Here is a 25,667-nt window from a genome sequence, read left to right on the forward strand (position 1 = left end):
TATAAATAAGATTAATCCAAGGAAGATAAATGTATGTGCTTGTGTGAATATCAGTGGAGATATGTTGTTTCTTTGGGCTAAAGAACAGCAACTACTCAAGCAAAAACTCTCACTTGACATCTGCTCCAGTGACAGGTGTTTAATCTGAAATCTATTTAAGACAGAATATCTGGGTTGAGATTCTGCCTCAAATAGCAAAACAACTACAAAAGTGAATGTACAGTAGTAGTAATCAGTTTCCAGTCATGGTTGTTTGCACGAGGGGAAGGCAGGTCATGTGACCTTTAACTGCAAGCTCCTTTCACATAACAGGAAACAACACCTTGCAGAAAACTCCACAGCAGTAACATAAAGCACTGAGGTTGGGACCTGTGTTATGGTTTTTATCAAAGGATGCACACAGAGCAGCGTTTCGCTTCGAAGCACATGAGTGTGTCATTTCAGCACGTTCTGTCCATGCATGACCCTACAGGACAGAACACTGCAGCACTAAGATGTGGACCCTGTCTGATTGAATAATGGATGGAGTGAGCCACCCACAGGCTGCAGGGTGATATCATGACTGCGTCACTCGTGCAGCTGAAGGAGGAAGGGAGGGCTGGTTAGGCGATGCAGCAGGAACAGCGAGGACCAGTGAGAGACTTTCCTTCAGAGAAGACAGAGGGGAAATGATCATGTCAGCCTCCTGGATGCAGCTCTGTTTTCAGATCCTCCTCCTTTTCGTCTCCTGCAGACACATCAATACAAGTAAATAACTGTTTGGGTTTAATCTTAACTGTGTGTGGTTGTGTTAGAACCTTGTTCCGCCTCTTCTTTTCCCCACTAAATTATCTGTAACCTTGTGAGGAGTCGAAGAAAATGTCACAGGATTTCCACACTGTCACTTACTATTACCACTGTACCATATCAGGTCATATTTTCAGATTGAAATTACTGATAGTCAATATTTTTTTGTCTCCTTTTCAGTGTCGCCCAAAACTGTTTAAGATCATCATGGGACACTGAAACGCTCCAGTCCGCAAAAAAAAAAAAAAAGAGTTTTATAAAGCAAACTGATAATTCAGTTCACCGCATTATGTTTCATACTCACCGCACTTTTACCTAATATCTAAAGAATAGGTTTTTTTGTCATTTGTGGAGTATTAAAAAAAAAATCATTGTTCATTTCTGCAGGCTTCAGGAAATGAATAGCTGACTTTTCATTTTAATGCAACTGCAGTTTAGAACAGGGAAGGACATTTTGAGGTCTTATTTTGTCTTTTTTTTCCATCTGATCTTACCTTAATATTATTTATTTATGTATTTAATCTGCTTTATGGTAACTCAACAATAATTTTGAGCTGCATCTCTGACAATGTATTTGGTGTGGATATTATCACAACATATCATGTTAACAGAATGAGCATAGACCCACCTACAGTTATTCAGCAGCACCTTGTGTCACCCTCACTACTTCTGTCCCAATCAACAGCTTGGCAACACCCAAGTAAACAACTTGTGCTTGCTTTTTTTTAATTACATGTGGTCTGTTCTTGTTGGAAATACTGTCGGCTGGTGTCATATTTTGTTCACGAAAACATACAGGCTTATGTGTGTTAATATAATGATTTGTTTTCCTGTCAGAGACTCCTGGCCCAACGCTGTTGCCACCAGTTCCCATGAGTGCCCTGCGATCTGTGAGGAAACTTGTTCTGAAAGGTTTTCCGTTTTCAAACTGTTTTCACAGCATATATAACATTTGATTTGTCACCATACTGTGTCTTCCACCATTCGACCTGCAGTCAAAGCCACAATGAGTGCTCGTTCCCTCTGCTGTGTCTGTGTTTGAAATCCTTGTACAGCCCTCGACACAGGTGACAGTCACACTGAGAAGGTCGAGCTGTTGAACCCTGTGAACCTGTCACTGGAGTGCACCTTGGCTGGTAATCACAACAAACTGCCAAACATCACTGGGTTCTGGAAAAAAGACGGACGTGAAATTGAGAACAGCCGCCTCACAGTGCAGTCGGAGAATGAGCTGTATCACCTCAAACGAGTGTGAGTGTTTGTTATTCCATGCTTTATCTTCAGAAAATCCATTTTTATCCCCACTTGTCTGTCTTGATAGGTATATGCCCCATTGGCTCTATGCTGTCACAACTGATGATTTACTCTTTTATTTTAATAATGTGCCATATACTCATAGATTTTATACAGATTATCAAATTATCTGCACTGTAGACTATATCTGTAATTGATTTGATAAAACTGAACATAACATTAACACAACATTCATCCTAAATTCAACCTACTATGTTTGGATGTGAAAACTATTTTTACTTTACAGGTTCAACATTGATGGTGAAGAAAATCTTGGAAATTATTCATGCGTGTTTGGAAATGAAACAAAAATAGACTTTGTTTTGGCAGGTACAGATGACAACCTTTCATATGCACATTTTATGTTTCCCAGCCATTGTTATTGTTATCTGTTTCTGTTCCCTATTCATCAATATCAGTATTTACACTGTGTGTGAAAGGTTAAAAACATGCAGCATTTTTTTGACCTGTTTTCCACCAGTTCCACAGATCGGTGAGGAGCGAGATAAGCCCATAGTCAGTTACTTGGGGGATTCTGCGGTGCTGACATGTAAAATGGACAAACCCAAACCAGAACCCACCACGTGGAACTGGTATAAAGCAAATGGCACAAACAAGGTGGGAGAGCTGCTCAGATGTCTGAAAATGTCTATAAAGGTTACTGAGTAAGACATAAGTCATACCTGAACATCACAGATGACTTCAGTCATAATCTTATAATGTCAAAAAAATCCCAGAGAAATCACTTCAAAATGTGTGGTGCTGTTTAAATGGAATGTATTTTGAAGATGATGGAGGTTAAAAGCAATATCAGATTGAGAATGTGGACTCTGTTATGATCATATAGTGCATCACATCCTGTTTGTTTCACTGGAAGATGTGGTTTTTATTTTTTATTTCAACAGTGGTGTCATGATGGCCAAAAGAGCAAAACGATTACCCGTTTTTGTTGGTCTTGAGTTCAAATTAGAGATCATGCAGTTGACTTCTCACGTCACTTTGCTTTTGTCACCACAGTTAGACAGGAAATGTGTTTTTCCTCTTTTTGGCAATAATCAACCGCTCTGTACTTTTGGTATTGCGCAGTGAGGTTTGTGAGCAAGGCACACCATACAACCAGCAGTGCTCCCAGCAGACCCCATGCACTCAACAACAAACTGAATTTCAATGAATCACTGTGAAATAAATCTCCAATTTCCTAATGCAATACAGTAAATTTTTGCTGCTGATAATTTAAAAAATCATGAAATACTGTAAATATCACATGCGTTTTTGTATAGTTCCTTTTAAAGTGTAAGTAATCTCAGTATTTTTTAATTTTTATATGTTTACTCAACCTCTGCGCCTTTATTTTTGCTATCACAGTGCTGGGGTGACAATGAGAATTTCCCCACTGTGCGGCTAAATAAGGATTATCTTATCTTATCTTGACATTTGAACACATTTATGGCCTCTGACTCGTTGGACTGATGTTTGTCCCGTAGGAGCAGATTTCCCCTGCCGCAGAGCCTCACCGGTACAAAATCAAATACAAGGAGAGGGAGACCTTTCTGCTGGTGTACAACCTGACAGAGGCTGACTCTGGCTTGTATTACTGCAGTGCAGTGTACCCCGTCGGCACCTCGATGGGCCACGTGGAGCTGAAGGTCAGATGTGGAAAGCAGCCAAGCTGAAGTGCATTTACTGAAACCGCATCCAAGTACAATTCTAGTTCCTGTTCATTTGTACTGAACTATATTTCAGAGGGAAATATTGTTCTTTTTATCCACAACATTTATCTAAAAGCTATAATTACCTGACTTTTTAACATTTTACCTAGAAAAAACACACAACAAGCTTATAAAACACTATATTTTGAGACCATTACACCAGTGGTTGTTGACCTTTTACATCAGTGATCTATAACAAAAAAAAAAACAGCTTTGACCCTCTACTTCCCTCTCTAAACTTCTCACACAGTTTGATTTTTACTGTTTAAGAGCACAATACATAGAACCCATCAATATTTCACAGGAAATCAAATATGAAGTCAAAAAATAATAATAAAAAAAGCAAATTTGTGTTTTTGTTACCCCATTACTCAGATTTATCTTGTGACCCCTCGGAGTGAACATTAGCTCAACCAGATACAACAATGAAATGCTGCTTGTGGAATGATGAATAAGTGTTCATCTATTTATGTATACAATATAATATAAAAGAACAACACTACTGTCCTTCTATTTTAGTACTCTTCTGAATGCGGGACCTCACTTGTGATGGAGTATTTTTTTTGTACTGTTACTGTTAATTGAAGGTCATCACCATCTACGAGCCTTTGAAGCCTTTCATTGCCATCTTGGCTGAGGTGACCATCCTGGTCATTGCCATTCTGATCTACGAGAAGAGTCGTTCCAAGAAAAACAGCACAGCAGGTAGCTGAACAGTGTGCTGCTGTCATACTGTTTATGTCTGCGTGTACTGTATTGCACAATATGTCATATTTTAACTTGCAACTGTCTGCCCTATTCTCAGGAAATGAAATGAATGACCTAACTAACACACAGTGAGTACAGTAGGAATGATGTTAATTTTTTTTTTAATTACTTCATATATCATTTGCTGTTTTTCATGATGTATTTTATGCCCTCATCAGGCCACAGGAGGAAAATGATGCATCAGAGAGAAGTTCTTCAATGAGACAGCGCAAAGTTTGAAGACTGCACTTACTGAAATCCGGTAGATCTGAGCTTCCTGAAACTGCTGACATATTTTGCTGATTTTCAAGTGACTGAGCTTGAAAGCAATATCTTATGAACTATGTCAAGAATAAGACATCTATTGTAATCAAAAAGTTTTCACCAAAGAAAGTGCACCACTTAATAATCATTCCACGAGTAGGCACTTTAACCACAGATTTCATTTCTCATTCTGTTTTACTGTTCTTTTGTTTTCTTTCATCATAATGACTAAAGTATCTACCAGTGTTTTACACTTGAATCCTCTCACTTCCTGTGGAAAACATGACACACATCACTACGTCTGTCATAAAAGAAGTGCTTTGTCTTTTTTCCTGGAAACAACGTGAACCTCAGCTCTTTACTTCTGGTGTTTACGCATTGTGGACTGTGAGCAGTGCCTTACACTCTTAGAATCACTTAACTAACCGGCAGCATTATATATTATGTTCTTACAATAATATGTGCCTAATATGTTGTGTAGTACCTTAACTTATCATATTAGCTTAACAACCAGTATGTCAACAATTATGCATGGAGAGGCTTGAAACCATCTCATGTCTCTTTCACGTATCAGAAGATGGTCCTACAGATCATTTTGTCCAATAATCATGACTTCAACCATGTGTCTTACTTGGTGCCACTGTGTGTTAATGAGCAAATAAAAAATACCAATTGCTATCACTACTGCTTCAGTAACTGCCTGCAATAACTACCAACTTGTATTTTACACTTTGTGTTAGCTGATGTGCATGCTTACTTTAAAGGAAAGAGAAGTTTTCCCTGCACAGTGGAAGATACATCACATAAGACCGCTGAGAGAGCGCAGACAGGTGACAGTGCATTCAAACAATTAGCACATACTGTATGTTTTGTGACTTGTGTGCATGATTAATACATTAATCTAAGGGGTGGAGGTATGAGCAGGAGGGTCAACGTTCAAAGCGCAATGTTGTGATGAAGTAGTACTGTTTGCACTAAGAGAAAAAAATATGCAATTCCAAACGTAGCAACAGTCTATTCATTGCACAAGTGAAAAAAAGTTGTCCAAATCCTTCTGTGAGTTGAGATCTGATAGATTGCCTCAAGTGATGTCACTCGAGTCAGCATTGGTCTGGGTTGAACACCACAAGTTAGCAAAGAAAAGGAAAACTGGAAGTTTGAAGCTTGAAAAAGGTGAATTTACCAGAACTCTGTATGTGACTGCTCACCGCTACTAATAACACACCTAAATCTCTGACTTAACTGTTGGCAGTTGAGTTGTTGAGTGGGTCTTGTAAACATTCAATGTGCCAAGGAAGAGGAATATATGGAACAAAAGGTGATGTCTCTCGTCTTGCTGCGTGGATGTTGGCCCTTTTCTTAAAAATTGTCCATCACCAGTACGTGCATTGCTGCTAAAAGAAAATGGTCATAAGAGTGAAGGCTCAACTTGAAATGCATGATTTTATTTTTGCATAAATACAGTCAGCACGATAATGATGTGCATACAGTATTTTCTCAACACAAAAGGGCCAACAGTTTAACTTGGGTTAACAAAGATTTTTTGCTCTTTTTTGACAATTATATTTTATACAGTCTGACCGAGCATCCAATTCTTGAAGTTGTCCCCTGGGAACAAATAAAGTGTTGAAGTTGAATCTTCATGTCTGCCTTGCTGGGCTCTTTAAAGCTCCATCTCTTCATTTCTTGAATCTTGGAGACCAAAGACATGAGGGAATCTGTGCTAAGAGATTTTACTTAGAGACAAACAGAAACCTGAAGAACTCTACGGCTGGTTCGTGAGGAACTGGACCAGAAGCTTGATGACGTCGTTGTTCAGACCCACCACCTCTCCGTCCTGAACGCTGTCGTACAGCTGCAGGCTCTCTGTGCCCCACAGAAGGTTTTTCCTGGGGTTGTTGGCATCCGTCTCCACAGAGAGGGCCACTGTGTTCAGCTGGTAGCAGAAGAAGGAGAAGAACCGGCCATCTGTGATCACAGCCTGGGACACGAAAGGCCTGGCGACATCCTCATGGTTCCAGAAACCTACAGGAAGTGAGAGAGAAGTATGACTACCAACTATTTGTTCTCCCTTAATTAACTGTCTGTAAAAAAATGTTCATATTGTTTAAATATAAAGATTACCTTATCCAAATGTCGGCAGTGTGACATCAGGATGTGTCTGGCACTGCTACAATATAGTTATATAACTTAACCTTTTAGTGTGAAATGTTTAGAAACCAGGAGATTGACTGGTATTTCCTGTTGAAAGCACACCTGGGGGCTGTTTCAGAAAACAGGTTTTACAAACTCTGAGCTTAATCCTGAACTCTGGGTTGTTTGTCCCTGAGATGAGAAACTCAGAGCTTTTGGCTTCAGAACAGCTGATCAGAATTAAGTTTCTACACATCCTAAATTTAACTTCAGCTTTAACCCAGACAAAATGCAGGTGGCAGCTGAATATGAAAATATGGAGCAACTAGATAAGATTAAGGTTCAATTACTTATTGAACTTATTTTACATTTCATAATCTTATCATGCCAAATGACTGTTTGTTGAATAGTGTCTCTCTGTCTAATCTGTAATCACCGTAATAAAACTAATTTGTTTTATTACTACAGTAGTTTGTGGCAAATGTTTCAGTGCAGGGAACTGACTGACAACCTGATAGCTACAGTAATGTCTACAGTCACTGTGTTGGAAAGGACAATGTAGCCTACAGATTTTACTCTCGTCAAGCTCACCGTTTTCACTTTCTGAATGTAGAACGCCCTGCTGTTTACTGTTTTTACTGTTTATGGCAGAGAACGCCGCCTACATGCAGCTTATCATCACTTCCCTGTTTTTCCAGCCTGTGCTGGATTAGGCTCTTATTAGAGAAGTCATATTACCTTAATGTGAGTGTCTCTATTGTTTAAGTCAGATGAAGGTGCACCTGGCATCAAAACATTAGTTCCTCAGTTCAGTTTATTGCCTAAATCAGTGTGCTACAGCACACTGTGGGCCGTTGTATCTCCTTATACAACATTGCATCAGACAGGCTGCCAATTCTCTGACGTGGCTGAAGTGTGCTAAGACTCCTCCTTCATCTACCACGCTGATGATTTTAGAGAGCAAATATGCAAACACATGTAGAACAGGGCTGTCCTCAGTAAACAGTATGAAAAGGACACACAGTACCATAAGCCCTTCTGCAGTAGGAGATGCACCTTGTGTCTCTTCTCTGCATTAATAACTCACCCTGGTACATAGCCTGAGCTCCTGTCCAAGCGAAGAGGCTGGCGAGTCCATTGGCTCTGAGGAAGACCTCCACCTGATCAGACTGCCCCAGCCGAGCCATGCGGTCTCTGTGGTATCGATCAGGCACCAGATGGAACTGGGTGTGACCATAACATGCTGGGTCTGGTAGTTTGGCACCTGTTGAAAAGACAGAGGACATGATTCATGTAAACTGACCACATAAGGCATCAAGTTTATAACTGAGTTTTTCAAATAACTGATATAATTTTAATTCATCTCAAATGTGATTGATCCAAAACTATGAAAACTGTTCTATATAACTGACTAGGATGGAATCTCTTAAAATTCATCATCAGTTATAAAGAAAATATTCAAGCAAAAGCGTTAAATGTTTGATAGCTTCTGCTTCTCAGATGTTAAAATTTGCTTCTTCTTCTTGAAACTGAATATCTTTGGGATTTAGACGGTTGGTCCAACAAAACCAGAAACGTGACAACATCAGATCTGTTATTTCGAAAATGTGATTTGTATTTAGATTTCTTTATGATGTTGTACTGACCAAAGAATTAATGGTAATGACAATCTAGGATAAAGTGCAGATTTATCGATAATGAAAATGATTTTATGCTGTGGGGACAGAAAATATATTAAGCCGCTGGTGCATATTAAGGAATGTGTTATTACCATGGAACCAACATAACAGAGGAGACTAAAGCAAACAGGAGTTTGGTGGAGTCGACAGCATCATTAGCACGTCGACAATGTTTGTGTAATTACTCTCACTGCCAAAAGGGGGAGACAAAATTTCTTCACTGTAGGTTAACCTTGCAACATACAGCAAAGAAGAAGACAGACAACATGCAAAATGCCTAAAGAAGTCTACTGTAGTTTGCATTATAACACCATGTTAGATAAGTGGAAATGCAAAGAGCAAAGTAAAAACAAAACAATATTTGTCACCAGTAATAGTACTTCCAAAAATTAGCGGTATAGAAAATGAATGAAAATGACAGCACTTCAGATTTTTCGATATGATGTGCTGAAAACTGAGGGCTGCTCGACTTCACCACACCTCAGACAGCATGGGTTGCAGCTGCTGTGGTAGTGGGCCACTCAAACATTGCACATATATTTTTTTTCTAGGTCTGTGTACAAAAAGCATCAAATGCAGGCACTGTTTAAAGGTACTGAGTACTGACACACCACCCCTTGTATCTTATGTCACCTGTAAAGATATTGTTGTCATACTGTCTTCTGAACAGAGGCATCATGTCGGGAGCTACTGTGATCTCTGGAACTTCAGCTGCATAGGAGGCCTCCAGTGGAGTAAACTGAGGGAAATCAAAAGATCAGTGATCAGAAAGAAAAAAAAAAAATCACATTTTCCATTAAATCAGTGTCTGATGTGAAGTGGATCACAGAAATGTGTCAAGCTCTGTCAAGTTTTGTAACATTTTATGACATCTTTAAGTGTCTTTTTAAATGACTTTTGCCCTTAAATGGCGCGAGATGATTTGATCCGAGACACTTTGGCTGTGGTTTGACAGGTTTGTCACGAAGGACTTCTACCTGTGGCAGTTGTCGAGTTATCCTAATCTGACTGTTTGGTTGGTCATCAATCTGGAACCTGGTTGGCTCTGGCCGGCCTCTCCGGTGCCCCTTTGGGATGATCCTCTGTCCTCTCCTCCAATAAAAGTTTACCTGAGGGTTATAATCTGAAAGAGAAGCACAAATAATATGACAAAGAGCCGATACAAATTCTAAGGTACAATTAACTCTGCTACTGTGATGTGATGCGAGAAACTGACCTCACTCACATGTGTCAGAGTATCAAGCCTGACTGTAGTGTTCTTAACTTATTCTTTTGGTCTGACTGTTCTTTATATGCAGGTTATAAATCTGACACTTTTCAGAACTTACTGTTCTTGTGGAACAAAATAGGGCTGCAATTAATGATCATTTTTATTATTAATTTATTTTTGAATACTTTACTTGAATAATCATATATCCTATGACAAAATGGTGAAAAATATCTAACCAACAACTATCCAAAACCTGAAATGTTTTCAATTTACAATATTGTAATGCAGATAAAATGAGCCAACCCTCACACTTCAGGGGCTTGCACCAACAAATGTCCTTTTTCCTTAATAAATGACTTAAATGATTAACTGATAAGCAAGTCCCTGCAATGCAACTTTCTCTTGACAGACGGAGTAGATTCACTGACTTATCACTTCATCATCAAAGTGAAATGAACCCTGAATGCCTCTCTCCTTTCCCAGTGGTATCCACATTGTTTAGAACCGATTCGCAAGTTCTCCAAACCAGCGACATCACAAGTCCAAAAAACACCTGGACACTGCTCTACCTGCATGTTGTTTACTGGTATATGTATCTAACTAACAAGTTAACCAACAGAACTTTGAGAGTTTTGGAAGTTATGGAAATTCACCACAGTCTGACAGGTGGCAAGTCAATCATCCATACCTAGACTGGAGTGGAGGAGCAGTGGGTTGTATTTGGCCAGATTGTGGGTGAGTTCAGTCGCCAGGTTTCTCAGGAAAGGTCCAACCATCTGCTCCTGTTCTCTGTACAGGAAAGGTTTGCGTTTCTTCATGTGCCAGTGCTCCTGTAAGAGTACACGAGTGACCAAGGAGCGGATGTCCGCGAACACATCATGGTCAATCCCTGGTGAAGTGGTTTGAGCTGCAGCCGGAGACGCGCTCTCTCCCGCGGTCTCCTCTGGGGCCAGCGAGAATTTCTCGGGCAGGCCCGGGATATATGCGGTCTTGGTAAAGTGCTGGTACCATCTGTCCGCGTTCCGTGCGAAAGTCTGAGGGTAAACCACAAATTTCTTCCGTTGGATACGAGTGATGAGGGACAGCTTCTCCTCCACAGGAGAGGCACATATCTTTTTTACACGTTCCTCGATCTGTCGCCGCCGAGCTGATTTACTTTTAGCCGTCAGAGAGGGGACGATGGGGGGATACGCGGGCTCTCTGACCGCAGCCTCGGTGTGGACAAGCTTTTGGTTTCTAAACGGAGGCAGGTTTTTGGAGAACAGCAAGGGCAGTCGTGTGCGGGCCGCCATGTTTCTCGCGTGACGTCAGGCTCTCCGCCTGTTCAGTCGACATATGAACTAGCACCCTCCCACAACAGCGTCCCCTACTGCACGAAAAGTCACAATATAATCATATCCTAATCATATTTGATCATATTTTCGTTATCTAGTAATAGCTCTATGAATGAACAGAGAAATGCAAAATTACATTTGACTACTAAATTATGATAGTTTTATTATATTATTTACTATTTTTACAATCATGGTTAGCATAGTTGAACGTTGAGGCTCTTGAACAGACCCTTGTAACCGTGATTAAAATGCCGCTTTTGGACTACTCAGTCTAAGTTTCTAAGTTTATTTCTTATTCAGTTATTGTTAATCAAACTACCCCTACTATCAAACGACTTATGATGACGACATCTCATAATACCCTAACGACGTGTCGCTTCTCGGTACCATACTCTTAACAGAGACAAGTCATATTCAAGACATGTTTCAGGGCAGACGTAAACATTTTACAAGTGGTTACGTGAAGGCAGCGTCGACGTGTGGTCGACGTTGTCGTCCGTGTTGGACTGTGCTGTGGTTTGATATGAACCAAAGTAAATCCGGAAATATTTATTCGGACAAACCATAAAAAACTAGTTAGCCCGCACTTATTAGAATTTCTTCGTTAGCTAGCTAGCTAGCGATGCATTTTCGTCAGATTTTGCGGACACAGTTCGTCGGAACGACTCGTCTCAATCGTTTGCACCGCGTTTGTCGAGCTGAGGTACCTGCTCTAAAAGTAAACCAAGTTGTTGTCATCCTCATAAACATTTTCTTTTCAGTAACTGCAGCAGAGCATGTTGACAGCTGCCCTACCAACCCTGGTGGTGGCTGTGGGAAACCTTCAGTGCCTTACCACCAAGAGGTTTGGTCTGTTGTGCTCCTCATAGGTTGTTTTGATAATGTTTTGTCCACATGCTAGCGGCAGTTGTCGGCTCGGAGCTTGTATTTGTCCCTGTGTAATGTGCGTCTCACTGACCCACAGAGACCACTGTGCACCAAAAGCGACGAAGTGAGGCTGGCAGAGGAGGCTAGCAAGAAGTATGGCTCCCCAGCTCCAACCATCTTCTCCAAAGTGATTGACAAAAGTATCCCTGCGGATATTATATATGAAGATGAGAAGGTAAACAACCGACTTCTTCAAAACATGCAGGTGTTGTCTTATTTGGCCTGTTCCTCTTGGAGTCCAGAGACAGATCAATATATCCTTATCGAAATGTAGATAAAGGACTTTAAAGTCAAGTCGTGCAATTCAACACTTTGTCATTTGTGTGTGTGTTTATCAGTGTTTGGCATTCAGGGATATCACTCCACAAGCCCCGGTTCATTTCCTGGTCATTCCAAGGGTCCCGATTCCCAGAATAAGTGAGGCCAAAGATGATGATGCTCAAGTAAGTTCATCCATACCTTCTCCATATTCCCATGGATCTTATTGGGCATTAATAAGCTTCTCTGACAGTTCTGAGAAGGTTAGTGGTCTCATTTAGGCAATCAGGCTGGAGTTGGAGGGAGTCAGTATCATGGCTCAATCAGAAAAGTGTCTGTTCATGGACTTTGTGGCCACAAAGTTGGAAGCACACCTAAAATATAACCAAGTTTCCTAAACCCCAAAGTAGGCAAATGTTTTGGGCAGGTATGTCAAAGTACTTCAGATTTACATGTACACGCAACACTTTGTTTACTTAATAAAACACTCCACACAACAGCCTACCAGCTTACACATACAAGTCTCTTTGCTGTCACTGTCGTCATATGTAGTGTTCAGGACATATTCATACTAAACAGGTATAGTATCTCCTTGTCATGATTCGAAACCATCCAAAAACATCACCAGTAAGGAGTTTAAAATTAAACCTGCTGCAGCTGATGTTACTGACAGCAATCAGGGATCGGGTCCAGATAGGATGCCTTGGCAAAAAATCTCAATCAACATTTTCTTTGAAAGGCCGTAACTGCTAGATGACCAGCTAAGTTTTCATCTTTCTTCAACTTTCAGCTCTTAGGACATTTGTTGGTTGTCGCCAAGAATGTGGCAAAGCAAGAATCTCTAAATGAGGGATACAGAGTGGGTGAGTGACGTGGTTTGGTCAGTAACAGTGATGCGCCCACAGTCTTTTATGGGACAATACAGGCTGTTTGTTTACCCGCATGCTAAATTCTGGGTATGTTTCTGTCCTTTGCAGTGATCAACGATGGAAAGCACGGTTCTCAGTCAGTTTACCACCTTCACATCCATGTCCTGGGAGGGAGACAGATGATGTGGCCACCAGGATAGTGGTTTTATGTGCCTGTTCATGCTTCTGTTAGTATCCCATGAGTGTGACATGATGGATGTAGGTCATCCAGAGGTTCGCGTTCTCACCCCATTTTCTTTTCAAAAACTTACTTAATCACACAGAATGTGACATGTAAAAATGTTGATCTTGACAAATGTAAACTAGTATAAAGACTTAAGACCGAATGTTTGATATGGCTACAAATAAAGACACTTTATAACATGGAAATGTGAAAACTCAACTTGCTTCTTTAATGTGGCGTTGTCCAACAGATACTTGTCAGGTGATACAACCACCAATTACAAATTACATTAGGTGTTTAATCTAGGCCACAAGAAGAGTTTTTATCAGTGGGTATTCTCGAAGCAAAGCTGTTTCAGGTTGTGACAGTTAATGATGACCGTGGTCGGGCATGAAATTTACTTAAAATCAGCTTTTAAACTAAAGCAACCAGTCCAAAAGTGGAACATCACCTTTGAAAATCAGCACACTAATAATCAATTAACTGTGGTGGTCAAACTTGTATCATATTTTTTGGATCAATATGGAAAGAAACTTGTTTGGTTGTTTTAATCAATTATGTTTTGTAGTGACTTTGATCATTGATTGACTATAAAAAAAAACAAACAAAAAAAACAAAACAAAAATGAAACAGGATGTGAATTTATAGGATAAAAAGTGTAAGCATTTATATTAATACTAAAACCATTGCAATATAGATGGATGTCAGGCAACCCACACATGGGGCGTTTCTAAGTAGATAGAATACATGTTTTCCGTAGTAGTTTTATGTTGCGTGATGCTGTTGATTCACCTGCTGGTCTCCTCCATGTTTTGATCCTTGCCGCTTCCATGAACCCAGTGCAGTGTTTGAAGAATTGGGGCTGTGCACACTGCTACTTTTTCACTGTTCGTGCCCAGATATAGTCATTGAGGGTCAGTGTCAGTTGCTTGGGGACAGATGTGGTGTGACTGGGTGGTATGATTCACTGACCATGGTGCCCGTACGTAAGGTAACTATGGGTCATTTGGGAGGGTGGGGGTTGAACTTTCCTCTATATTTACTTAAAAAACAGCGGCAATCTCTGAGACAGATGCAGCCCCGAGGTATTACACAGCTCAGCAGAAAAGTAGAAACAAAGCCTGTATGAAGGTTTTTGGACATTTTTGAAACTGCTTCTGTGTTTTGCACCGCTAAAATGATTCCATGTAAAAATCCTTATCCCTTGTTGATTTCCCTTATGCACTTTATACCAGTCACTTACAGTTAGACGGAGACAGGGTCTCCATCATGATATCAGGAAAATTCTCTTAACATTCTGTGGCTTTTAGCAATGTCTTGACTCTTCATGATGTGTCAATCTGATGAGAAAAGTCAGAGTTGCTCAAGTTTTGTTCAGCTGTTGAATAACATTTTTTATGGGTCAAAGTCTCATCTGTCTTCATAAAGCTAAGACAAGTTATCTATATTTATCAATACTTCTGACAGGCCTTGTCTTGCATGTTCTATATTGGATGTTGATTAAGGATAGTAAAAGCCTCTATAAATACCGAAACTTATCAGGCTTTATCTCCCGGCTTCGTAGGATCCTTCAACCTTTATACTGTGAAATGTGTTGGACTGTCACCAGCAGCAACGGCTTTCAGCTATTGTATTGTGATTACTATAAACAAAGCAGGTTGAGCTACAGACTATATCAGGGTGGTCACCTCAGGGGAGCTGAAACCTTTGGTCAAGTTTGCCGGTGGATCTTTAACAGGTTGACAAGGTCTTGCGCAAGTGGACGAAGCTTGAGTGCAGAGTAACCTGGTATGCACTCTTTTGATCCCCCCCTTATAGGCTGCTATTTTCTTCAGGAAGCAACAGTCAAGCACCTGCACCGGGTAAAGGCTGATCCAGGTCTGTCCTGCACCTGTTAGCTACTGTCAAGTTGGTGCCAATCAGCTTTGTCCTCGGAAAAGGTAAGTGTTATTTAAAACATGTTTTCTTTTTACATTACAGTGTGTGATGTGTGAAAGACTTGTGTGGACTTGTCTTTTGGTGTAATGTAATAATGACTTACAGACACACAAAGTCTTTGGTTTTTTACTTTTTTGGCTTCAGCGGACTGTTTTTAATTGCAGAAGTATTTGTGCTTTAACTTTTGGAGTCTTTACATGTTGATAAATTCATTTTACCAGCCGTTGGTAAATATGTTTTAGACAAGCACATGCCTAATAGAAGGATACAACCCCCATTTAATGTGAGCAAGTTCTTCAACTTTTGTTTGATCAGCAGAGTCATCACAGTCAGTCATCCCCGTCTCCATAATGACGCTACTACTCTTTTTTTCCAACGAGATTCAAATTAAAACAGTTTTTTTCCCTTTCTGGGTTATATACGTACAAGTCATTAATGAGACTCAGATCTACTTCATGTGTTTTACATTCGCTTTAATTGATAATTGCATAATCCAGAGCAAAGACTTTGCTACTTCATGTTGCCACTCTGAAGTTTTGCAATATGAACTTTGACTCAGAGAAATCTTGACCAACATTACCTTTAAAAGCTGAGGTCAGACTGGAGACTGCTGGGTTGGCAGATCTCAGCCTAGCAAGATTTTATCTACAAATCTGTCATGACATATCTTGGTGAATATGTCACTAGCTTCTAGTTAACTTTTATGTCATGCATACAGACATATTCAATTGATTATTTTCGTAGTTCAAACTACAATGTGTGACTCTAAGACACATATTTGAAGCAAAATATGCACACCAGATGGCACTATTTCACTTTCTAAAGTATAAACACAAGACACGAGGAAGACACCAAGCCATGCTCTTGTCTTTTTCACAATCTTTACATTTTATTTAATATCTGAGCTACCTAGTGAAGACTGAGGTTTAGTTAATTCTTCTTCAAAGTGTGATCCTTTGGCTCAGAGGTGCTCACAACTCGGGGCAAAGTGTATAAACAGTTCATGTAAGCAGATGTCCCAATGCTTACTGGCACAACATTCACAAGTTTCGACATTTAGGCTACTGCCGTACGTGACCAGTGGTGATGGTAGACGTTGGCTCTGGCCTGTTGCAATGACTTTGGAGAGTGTCAGTCTATATAAATGAGCTGTTTCATAATGAAAATGTCATCTCTGCAGAGGACTCTGAGTGGAGGACATCAGGAATGTTTTAATGCTAATTTTACTTGTTACTTGTTAACGTGTTTTTGTTATTTCAGCTAATACAAGATGAGCCTCCAAGAAGATTCAGTGAAGAGTAATGGGGTTGCAGTCATGGATGGTAATAGTGAGAGGTTTGTAAAATGATGCATGTTCCCAACATGGAAAACAAATCTTTAGCTTCTTTCTAAATTTGATCATGAATTTGATTTTAAAATATGAATTTAAGAATTGCATTTCTTGATATGAGCTCATTTATGCCCTTTCAATTGTTTTCACAGAGTCCTTACTCATAAAGCACAGACTCTGTCAGACTCCACTAAATTTAACACCCACTCCACTCCAATACCCAATGGAGAGGCCACCACAGCTGGCCTCACTACAGGGTCAGTGTCTGAGATTCATGTGATTAATTCAAACGCCGAGGCCCCGGCCGAACCTGCCAGATCTCCTGAGCTGGACGGAGCTACTGAAGGACTTTCACCAGGTAAGACAATAAATATAAAATTCTGACGATGAACTTTCAACAATAAACAATAAAATACATAAAAAAATTAAACAGAAAAAAGACTGTTTAAATGTACTCACTGTTAGATAAAGCAATGTTTTAAGAAAATGGATCTGAAGTAGTTTATTGGCTCCTCCTCCTCCTCCTCCTCCTCCTCCTGGCAGGTTTTTCCACAGTATCAGGTTTCCTTTGAACTTCACTCTGGATTATGGGGCAGAAAAGAGCATCTCTCCCACTGACAAGTTCAAAACCTGTTTCAAAAGGATCATCATGTTGTGGCTTTAAAACAACCAGTAAATTTTGATATCAATCAGTAAACTCATTAGAAACCTAAAGCTAAAAATGCTGACAGTAGCTGGTGTGGTATAGCTCGAAATGATGCCAGAGCACAGAGAAATGCAGTCAATTAACCCAGTAAAACAAATGTCAGAATTATTGTTACTATTATTTAGAAAATATCAGTGTTCTGACTTTTAAAATTAAAAGTCCTTTCAGCTTCAGGTTTGGCATTTAGACAGAGAGAAGATCACTTTGCTAGGTGGTCGTCATTCTTTGGCATGCAGTATTGAAGGTCTGAGAGTGTGAGTGTGTCGCGCGAGCAACACGCACTCGTGGATAATAAAAACAAGGAGGATAAAATACGTGAAACTGGAATTTTACTGGGTTATACAGGGGAGGGAAATTGCTATTTAAAAATTAAAATCTGAACAGGTTTAATGCATCTGAAACAGCAATGTTTCAAATAACAGCACATAACAGGAGGTAGCTTTGTGTATCTCTGGAAAAGAATTATAGCATGATTGTGTGTGTGTGTGTGTGTGTGTGTGTGTGTGTGTGTGTGTGTGTGTGTGTGTGTGAATGAGTGAGTAAGTAACTTAAGTCTATTGTCGTGTAGTAAATCAATATTTCTTTTACAGCTAACCAAACTTGATTGGTAGGTAGGCAAATTCTTCAGTATTCTTTTTTGTCTCACATAACAGTGTAACATTTCACTGTTCACTGCACGACCAGCAAAGCTTGACATTAATGGGGCATAAATGTGGTTTCCCCTGCTGTCCCAATACAGAAGAACCAAAGGCAGTTCCCCTGTCGAGGACGAATGTGGCATCAACTCTGGCCCCAGCTGACCAGCTATGGTGCACCCGCAGAGACGAGGCAGTCAGGCTGAGGATGGAGGGCTCAGGCTCGGCCTCAGACACTCCCATCACCGTCCATCAGATGTTCCTGGAGACGGTGGAAACGTACGGGGATCATACAGCTTTGGCTTTCAAAAAAGACGGCCAGTGGGTGACCATGACGTACAGACAATACTATGATCAGTGCCGGGCAGCTGCAAAAAGTTTCCTCAAGGTTTGTATGTGTGCAGATGAATTTATTCTCTTATTCTCTACTCTCTGGTGTGAGATCTGTCTGTCTGAAAAATAACACTTGGGCGTGTGAAGTTCACACCTTGCGTTACGTCTCCTGTTTCACGGACATGTTTATGTTCCATGAGGTGGAGGGACTTTTAAAACGAGATGTAGGTCAAGAGTAACAGAGGCACTGTGCCGCATTGTCATTAAAGATGCATGTTCTTTAAAAAATAAAACATACAGTTGTCTTCTTTTAGTTGGGGCTGGAGCGTTACCATGGGGTGGCCATCCTGGGATTCAACTCCCCCGAGTGGTTCATCTCCGACATCGGCTGCATCTTTGCCGGGTGAGATTACGGTTAAGGATCTTCCACTTTTGTACTTTAGATGCCTCAGCGTTGTTTCTCCTGACGATGCATATTTATCTCTGCCCATGTTTATCTCATAGTCCGTCTCTGTGTCTCTGTCCACTCCTGCATGGGCTGAAGTTTACAGCGTGAACAAATCTAATGTTGGTGTTAGACATTTCTTCACTGCTCTCAAGAAAATTATTCTCCTGTTTGTGATTTGTGCCACAGTGGTCTGGCAGCTGGAATTTACACCACCAACTCACCTGAAGCTTGTCAGTATGTGGCTGCCAACTGTGAGGCCAACATCCTGGTTGTGGAGAACCAGAAACAGCTTGACAAAATCCTGCAGGTCAGGAGCACCAGCCCTCAATGTGCCTGAGATAACTATGTGGAAAACTAGAACAAAAATGTGTCCTCATGTGACTTAGTTCAATTTGTCTTTTTCAACAGGTTAAAGATCACCTACCTCATCTGAAAGCCATTGTCCAGTATAAAGGCGAGCTGCAACAGAAAGCACCATTCCTGTATACAGTATGTTCACTAAGCAAACACACTGATGAAGCAGAAAAGTCACATCTGAAACAACACCTTATGTGTGCAGTCGCGCCGTCCATCCTTCAAAGGAAGGATGGATTATTTTTCTTTCTCATGGTGTAAGATTTGCACTTGTTTTTAGATGAATGTAACTGAAGTCCAATGTATTGAACTTTGCTGTCTGTTTTAAGACCCACTTTTCTAATGTGTCTTAACTCTGCAGTGGGCAGAGTTCATGAAGGTGGGAGAGGATGTGCCTGAGGAGCAGCTGAATGCTGTGATAGACAGTCTTCGGGCTAACGAGTGCTGTACTCTCATCTACACCTCTGGAACCACTGGGAACCCTAAAGGAGTCATGCTGAGCCATGACAATGTGAGTTATCCAGATAAGATGCTTTCTTTTCAGAGAAATGATTGTTTTGACACAACTTCATCATTTGATGATGAAGGTGCAGTTCTGGCCTCCTCTGCACTGTCTAGACTGCACCACCGTCTCATGAACCCTGGTTAGAGGATGTAAAGACGCACCTCAAACTCATACAGCTAAGCCATCCCAGCACTGGCTCAGTCAGATGGTTTTATTAGATCTGGCAACTTTATCTGCTTTATTTTCAGAATGTCATTATTTTTTTTATTGTGCTTGTGTGGGATGAATGTTGGTGTGTGTTGTGAGTGAGTCTGTGTTAACAGTTCGTTTTGTATTTTCAATAAAAAAAAGTTTCTGATGATTTCTCTGTCACTTTTTATGTGCAGCTGACATGGACAGCCCATTCGGCCCTTTCCACAGTAAATCTTAAAAAAGCTGAGGAAGTGGTTGTCAGTTACTTGCCACTTAGTCACGTGGCAGCCCAGATGTTTGACATGTGGATCTCTATGTGTATTGCGTGTACCACCTACTTTGCGGAGCCAGACGCCCTCAAGGTAAGGATGCCTGCAGTTGTAAACATGGAACTGATGATGAAGGTTCCCCGTTTTGACTAAAATCCCCGTTCATTTTCCCAGGGCTCCTTAGGAACCACACTGAAAGAGGCTCGTCCAACTTGTTTTCTGGGGGTTCCTCGTGTGTGGGAGAAGATGCAGGAGAAGATGAAAGCTGTTGGTGCTAAGGCATCCCCCCTGAAGAAGAGAGTGGCGGACTGGGCCAAGTCCATAGGCCTGCAGTACAACCACAGTCTCATGAACGGGTGAGGGCAGCATGATGATGACTGATGATGATGCGAACTGTTTTTATCAAAAATCTGAATGCAGAATACGCTGTTACACCTATTTTCTTGTAAATGATGTCATCTTTTCTTGTAATAATGATAGTAAGTCTTAATTATGATATACAGCCTGCATTAGTTTTCTTGTGGTGAATGCTGTGTGCTTCCATATACAGTGGCTTGCGAAACTATTTGGCCCCCTTGAACTTTGTGACCTTTTGACACATTTCAGGCATCAAACATAAAGATATAAAACTGTAATTTTTTGTGAAGAAACAACAACAAGTGGGACACAATCATGAAGTGGAACAAAATTTATTGGATATTTTTAACTTTTTTAACAAATAAAAAATGAAAAATTGGGTGTGCAAAATCATTCAGCCCCATTGAGTTAATACTTTGTAGCGCCACCTTTTGCTGCGATTACAGCTGCAAGTCGCTTGGGGTATGTCTCTATCAGTTTTGCACATCGAGAAACTGATATTTTTGCCCATTCCTCCTTGCAAAACAGCTCGAGCTCAGTGAGGTTGGATGGAGAGCGTTTGTGAACAGCAGTTTTCAGTTCTTTCCACAGACTCTCAATTGGATTGAGGTCTGGACTTTGACTTGGCCATTCTAACACCTTGATATGTTTTTTGGTGAACCATTCCATTGTAGCTTTTGCTTTATGTTTTGGATCGTTGTCTTGTTGGAAGACAAATCTCCGTCCCAGTCTCAGGTCTTTTGCGGACTCCATCAGGTTTTCTTCCAGAATGGTCCTGTATTTGGCTCCATCCATCTTCCCATCAATTTTAACCATCTTCCCTGTCCCTGCTGAAGAAAAGCAGGCCCAAACCATGATGCTGCCACCACCATGTTTGACAGTGGGGATGGTGTGTTGAGGGTGATGAGCTGTGCTGCTTTTACGCCAAACATAACATCTTGCATTGTTGCCAAAAAGTTCGATTTTGGTCTCATCTGACCAGAGCACCTTCTTCCACATGTTTGGTGTGTCTCCCAGGTGGCTTGTGGCAAACTTTAAACGACACTTTTTATGGATATCTTTAAGAAATGGCTTCCTTCTTGCCACTCTTCCATAAAGGCCAGATTTGTGCAGTATACGACTGATTGTTGTCCTATGGACAGATTCTCCCACCTCAGCTGTAGACCTCTGCAGTTCATCCAGAGTGATCATGGGCCTCTTGGCTGCATCTCTGATCAGTCTTCTCCTTGTATGAGCTGAAAGTTTAGGGGGACGGCCAGATCTTGGTAGATTTGCAGTGGTCTGATACTCCTTCCATTTCAATATTATTGCTTGCACAGTGCTCCTTGGGATGTTTAAAGCTTGGGAAATCTTTTTGTATCCAAATCCAGCTTTAAACTTCTCCACAACAGTATCTCAGACCTGCCTGGTGTGTTCCTTGTTCTTCATGATGCTCTCTGCGCTTTAAACAGACCTCTGAGACTATCACAGTGCAGGTGCATTTATACAGAGACTTGATTACACACAGGTGGATTCCATTTATCATCGTTAGTCATTTAGGTCAACATTGAATCATTCAGAGATCCTCACTGAACTTCTGGACAGAGTTTGCTGCACTGAAAGTAAAGGGGCTGAATAATTTTGCACGCCCAATTTTTCGTTTTTTTATTTGTTAAAAAAGTTTAAAATATCCAATAAAGTGGGTTCCACTTCATGATTGTGTCCCACTTGTTGTTGATTCTTCACAAGAAATTACAGTTTTATATCTTTATGTTTGAAGCCTGAAATGTGGAAAAAGGTCACAAAGTTCAAGGGGGCCAAATAGTTTCGCAAGCCACTGTATACCAAAGTGTTGGACAAGATTTTGACCTAATGATGGCGCTAGATGTTAAGTCATGGGATCATCAAAGTAGTAACAGTTGAGGGGAACATTTTCATACCATGTATTCAATATTGAGTAATTTCACTAAAAGCCACAAAAATTTGGCATAGGCATAGTTTATTGTGCATAGTGCTAGATGAAAATCAGCTATCATTGAAGTCAGTCATGAATGTCTCTACATTGGTGGACCACTGACTGACATTGCTATCTTGGCCATGGTTCACTTTAGGGACAGTTCATAACAAATTTTCTCCTCAAAAATATAACCCGTGTGTAAATTTAGCTAATCTTTTGTGTTACAGGGAGAATCTGGTGCCGTGGGGCTTCATGCTGGCTGACAATCTGGTCTTTAAGAGGGTGCGTGCTGCTTTGGGCTTAGACCGCTGCAAGATCTGCTTCACAGGTGCTGCCCCCATCACCAAAGACACCCTGGATTACTTCATGAGCCTGAACATCCCCGTGATGGAGCTGTATGGCATGAGTGAAAGCTCCGGCCCACACACCGTCTCCTCTAATGAAGAATACCGCATCACAAGGTCAGCAACAAAGCATTATGGAAGAAGTCGACTGTAATTATAATATGTAAAGATGTTGTGACAAATGAGTAAGTTTGAAAATAAAAACAATCTGGTGGTATGATTTTTAGAAAGAAGTGAACTGTCATCTGCTTAGCTTGAGTCTACATTAGCAGCTAACACATCTCACCAAATTGTTGACAAAGAAGGAAAATGTGAGGATGGGACTTTTATGCAACAAGAAAGACAATATTACCCCACTGCTGTGATTTTAAAAATCCATGAGCTAAAAAGTTTGGGAACTGATGGTTTAAATGATCACAAATCAGCCAGGTTATGTCTCCTTTTCCCTAAAAATGTTTTAATAGTTTACTGACATTATGTTATCTTATCTCTATATAATAAGTTTCAAAAGTAGGGGTGCAGTGGACTTTTGGTCAGCTTCAGGTCACGTCTTGTTTAGCGTGTTGTTGACTTGTTATGTGTCTTTCCAGTTGTGGAAAGCCAATGCCGGGCTGCACGACAAAGCTGGATAACCCGGATCAGGACGGAAATGGAGAGATATGTTTCTGGGGTCGGCATGTCTTCATGGGCTACCTGAACATGCCCGACAAAACAGCAGAGGCCATTGACCAGGAGGGTTGGCTGCACTCTGGAGATCTGGGAAAACATGACCAGCACGGCTTCCTGTACATCACAGGAAGGATCAAAGGTAAGCTGTGGTAGAATAAAAGCTTCTTTGCATGTACTCAAAATTTGGTTGTTGTTCTTAAAAAGACAAATTTGGCCAATCAAATTCAGGAGAAGAACGACAACATTTTCATTGTCATTGTATTTCTGTCTTGTTTGCACAGAACTCATCATCACAGCCGGTGGAGAAAACATCCCTCCTGTTCCCATCGAGGATGCGCTGAAGGCCGAGGTGCCCATCATCAGCAACGCCATGCTGATCGGAGACAAGCTCAAGTTCCTCTCCATGCTGCTCACTCTCAAAGTAACAGAGGCTCCGCTCCTGCAGACAGTCACAGCTACTAAATAAATCAAACAAGCCCAATAACGACCCTTCTGTCTGTTTCCTCAGTGTGTGGTGGACGACAACGGTGACCCCACAGACGAGCTGAGCCCGGAGGCTTTGGACTTCTGCAAGCAGCACGGCGTCACAGCGACCACAGTGTCAGAGATAATAACCAATAAGGAGCCAGCTGTCTACCAAGCCATTCAGGAGGGCATAGAGCGCGTCAACGCCAGAGCGACGTCCAACGCCCAGAAGGTTCAAAAGTGGGTCATACTGGAGCGAGACTTCTCTGTTGGTGGAGGAGAGCTGGGTGAGTCACTGGAGTTTTGTTTTGCTTTCTTTTATTACTCTTCCTTTTGGCAGGAAAACCAGAGCAATGTACTAGAGGTGATGTTATTATTAAAGAATGCAGAAGAAGATTTTAGTACATCAAGGTCACATCGACATGCCTTGTGACTTTGCTGCATGTCAGAACAAATGCTAGTGATGTTTGTACAACACAAACACTGACAACAATCACATCAAATGTGGTCATCAAATGCTGTCATTGTGCAGGTGTTGCTCAACAGAAAGTGAATCTTTATTTTGAGATTTAGATTAAATTAAGCTGCTTTTCTTTTTTGTCTGTGCAGGACCCACCATGAAACTGAGGAGACCCATTGCTATGAAGATGTACCAAGAGGAAATAGATGAAATGTATGCAGTGGCAAAACAGTAGACTGTACTGCAGCCGCAGACATGAGATGCTATTGAAGAGAGGTGGTCAGGAGAAACTTTATGAACCTTGTGTTGAGTCCAGATGTCACGTTAGGAAATGTAGAAACTGCTCTTCAACTGAATGTTAAAGGGGCAAAAGACATTTAAGGGGAGAAAAATTAAGATTTGGATTGTGTTGTATTTAAGGGATCAGAGGTTTGTGCTGCTATGTTTTGAAATGTCAAGTTGCTGTTGACTGTTTGAAATTGATATTTAAGCTGTTAAATGTACATACCGTTTCACAGCCACTGTGCATGTTTTGTAAATAAAACATCCAACTCAGAGCCAAACTCTTGCCATTCACTGTGTGGTGATTTGTACACTATAAAGGCCTTTCAGACAGGGTGCAAATTGAGCTGGGCTCACTGTGGGGTTCAGCAGTTTGTTGGCGAGTGACGCGCTTCGCTGTGCACAGCACCTTGCTTGATGCAGCAAAAAGCTGCATGGCACAGTAAAAGTGTGATGGGTTTCATAGTGCGGTGGTGCCCTTGTTACATTGAGTGACAAGGGCACCACCGCATAACTCAGCACCAAAACAGGGTAGGAAACGCTGCACACTGTCATCATTTAAGGAGCTTTCACATTTTTTACAGTTTTTAAAGGAAACTTTGTAAATCTTTTGGTCACAAGCAAATATATTTTTTGAAGCAGCAGTATGTGTTTAAAGATCACAGTTTCGGGTCACATGTTGTGCATTGAAGATAATCCCCATATGGCAAAGCTGCGTACATTAACTCTGAAGAATGCAGATGATGTTTTTCTTACAATGTCTTAAGAATATCACTAGGCTGAATTTCTCTAAAAACAAATATTTTAATTTGTGTTTCTCCACGTAGTTTGATAAATGATAAAATGTTCATTTTATGATAGATGTTTAAAGATTGTGGCTAAAAGAACAGGTACAAATAATAACAAAAAAAGGATCCAAAAAGACCTTAAAAACAAAGGGAGTTGGGAGTTGACTGCCCTCATGAACCATTGACTGCCTCGCCAGCAAAAAACAATACGTGAGGCTTCATGT

At 40.8% G+C, this 25,667-nt stretch overlaps 4 protein-coding genes across 8 annotated transcripts; 3 read left to right on the forward strand and 1 right to left on the reverse strand.

Annotated features, from left to right (window-relative positions):
- Positions 1-484: 484 nt before the first annotated feature.
- Positions 485-5,480, forward strand: emb (embigin). Its single transcript, XM_046385403.1, has 9 exons — positions 485-747; positions 1,624-1,698; positions 1,842-2,037; positions 2,327-2,409; positions 2,561-2,697; positions 3,564-3,725; positions 4,376-4,493; positions 4,594-4,624; positions 4,715-5,480. The coding sequence occupies exons 1-9, from the start codon at positions 669-671 to the stop codon at positions 4,773-4,775; spliced, it is 942 nt and encodes a 313-aa protein (XP_046241359.1). The 5' UTR covers positions 485-668; the 3' UTR covers positions 4,776-5,480.
- A 743-nt stretch (positions 5,481-6,223) lies between these two features.
- Positions 6,224-11,183, reverse strand: mrps30 (mitochondrial ribosomal protein S30). The gene is made up of 5 exons (XM_046385402.1): positions 10,510-11,183; positions 9,589-9,734; positions 9,245-9,350; positions 8,020-8,196; positions 6,224-6,824 (listed from the first exon to the last, which is right to left on the reverse strand). Exons 1-5 carry the CDS (start codon positions 11,111-11,113, stop codon positions 6,565-6,567), a joined length of 1,293 nt encoding a protein of 430 aa, XP_046241358.1. The 5' UTR covers positions 11,114-11,183; the 3' UTR covers positions 6,224-6,564.
- A 381-nt stretch (positions 11,184-11,564) lies between these two features.
- On the forward strand, positions 11,565-13,638 carry hint2 (histidine triad nucleotide binding protein 2). Of its 4 annotated transcripts, XM_046385406.1 has the most exons (6): positions 11,565-11,999; positions 12,120-12,257; positions 12,421-12,525; positions 13,131-13,203; positions 13,318-13,443; positions 13,493-13,638. In XM_046385406.1, the coding sequence occupies exons 1-5, from the start codon at positions 11,778-11,780 to the stop codon at positions 13,407-13,409; spliced, it is 630 nt and encodes a 209-aa protein (XP_046241362.1). In that variant the 5' UTR covers positions 11,565-11,777; the 3' UTR covers positions 13,410-13,443; positions 13,493-13,638. The 4 variants fall into 4 exon arrangements, with proteins under 4 accessions (XP_046241362.1, XP_046241361.1, XP_046241363.1 ...); XM_046385405.1 differs by having other exon boundaries at positions 11,566-11,999; positions 13,318-13,638; XM_046385407.1 differs by having other exon boundaries at positions 11,570-11,873; positions 13,318-13,638.
- A 1,530-nt stretch (positions 13,639-15,168) lies between these two features.
- On the forward strand, positions 15,169-24,936 carry LOC124057325 (long-chain-fatty-acid--CoA ligase ACSBG2-like). Of its 2 annotated transcripts, XM_046385409.1 has the most exons (15): positions 15,169-15,372; positions 16,631-16,705; positions 16,853-17,058; positions 18,146-18,429; positions 18,689-18,777; positions 19,009-19,129; positions 19,231-19,311; positions 19,538-19,687; positions 20,068-20,235; positions 20,317-20,498; positions 22,663-22,896; positions 23,370-23,587; positions 23,730-23,869; positions 23,957-24,200; positions 24,523-24,936. In XM_046385409.1, the coding sequence occupies exons 2-15, from the start codon at positions 16,641-16,643 to the stop codon at positions 24,606-24,608; spliced, it is 2,268 nt and encodes a 755-aa protein (XP_046241365.1). In that variant the 5' UTR covers positions 15,169-15,372; positions 16,631-16,640; the 3' UTR covers positions 24,609-24,936. The 2 variants fall into 2 exon arrangements, with proteins under 2 accessions (XP_046241365.1, XP_046241366.1); XM_046385410.1 differs by lacking the exon at positions 15,169-15,372 and having other exon boundaries at positions 16,525-16,705.
- Positions 24,937-25,667: the final 731 nt, after the last annotated feature.

Source organism: Scatophagus argus, chromosome 4 (assembly GCF_020382885.2).
Source record: "Scatophagus argus isolate fScaArg1 chromosome 4, fScaArg1.pri, whole genome shotgun sequence".
NCBI classification, from domain to species: domain Eukaryota; kingdom Metazoa; phylum Chordata; class Actinopteri; family Scatophagidae; genus Scatophagus; species Scatophagus argus.

Excerpts from the sequence above, each read along its gene's own strand:
- LOC124057325 (XM_046385409.1), top strand. The coding sequence starts at position 16,641 with ATGAGCCTCCAAGAAGATTCAGTGAAGAGTAATGGGGTTGCAGTCATG. Across the intron at positions 16,706-16,852 it reads ATGGATGGTAATAGTGAGAG|AGTCCTTACTCATAAAGCAC; the intron begins GTTTGTAAAATG and ends TTGTTTTCACAG. Across the intron at positions 18,778-19,008 it reads ATCGGCTGCATCTTTGCCGG|TGGTCTGGCAGCTGGAATTT; the intron begins GTGAGATTACGG and ends TTTGTGCCACAG.
- mrps30 (XM_046385402.1), bottom strand. The coding sequence starts at position 11,113 with ATGGCGGCCCGCACACGACTGCCCTTGCTGTTCTCCAAAAACCTGCCT. Across the intron at positions 9,735-10,509 it reads GCTCCTCCACTCCAGTCTAG|ATTATAACCCTCAGGTAAAC; the intron begins GTATGGATGATT and ends CTTCTCTTTCAG. Across the intron at positions 9,351-9,588 it reads TAACTCGACAACTGCCACAG|TTTACTCCACTGGAGGCCTC; the intron begins GTAGAAGTCCTT and ends GATTTCCCTCAG.
- hint2 (XM_046385406.1), top strand. The coding sequence starts at position 11,778 with ATGCATTTTCGTCAGATTTTGCGGACACAGTTCGTCGGAACGACTCGT. Across the intron at positions 12,000-12,119 it reads CAGTGCCTTACCACCAAGAG|AGACCACTGTGCACCAAAAG; the intron begins GTTTGGTCTGTT and ends ACTGACCCACAG. Across the intron at positions 12,258-12,420 it reads TTATATATGAAGATGAGAAG|TGTTTGGCATTCAGGGATAT; the intron begins GTAAACAACCGA and ends TGTGTTTATCAG.
- emb (XM_046385403.1), top strand. The coding sequence starts at position 669 with ATGATCATGTCAGCCTCCTGGATGCAGCTCTGTTTTCAGATCCTCCTC. Across the intron at positions 2,410-2,560 it reads AATAGACTTTGTTTTGGCAG|TTCCACAGATCGGTGAGGAG; the intron begins GTACAGATGACA and ends GTTTTCCACCAG. Across the intron at positions 2,698-3,563 it reads AAGCAAATGGCACAAACAAG|GAGCAGATTTCCCCTGCCGC; the intron begins GTGGGAGAGCTG and ends TTTGTCCCGTAG.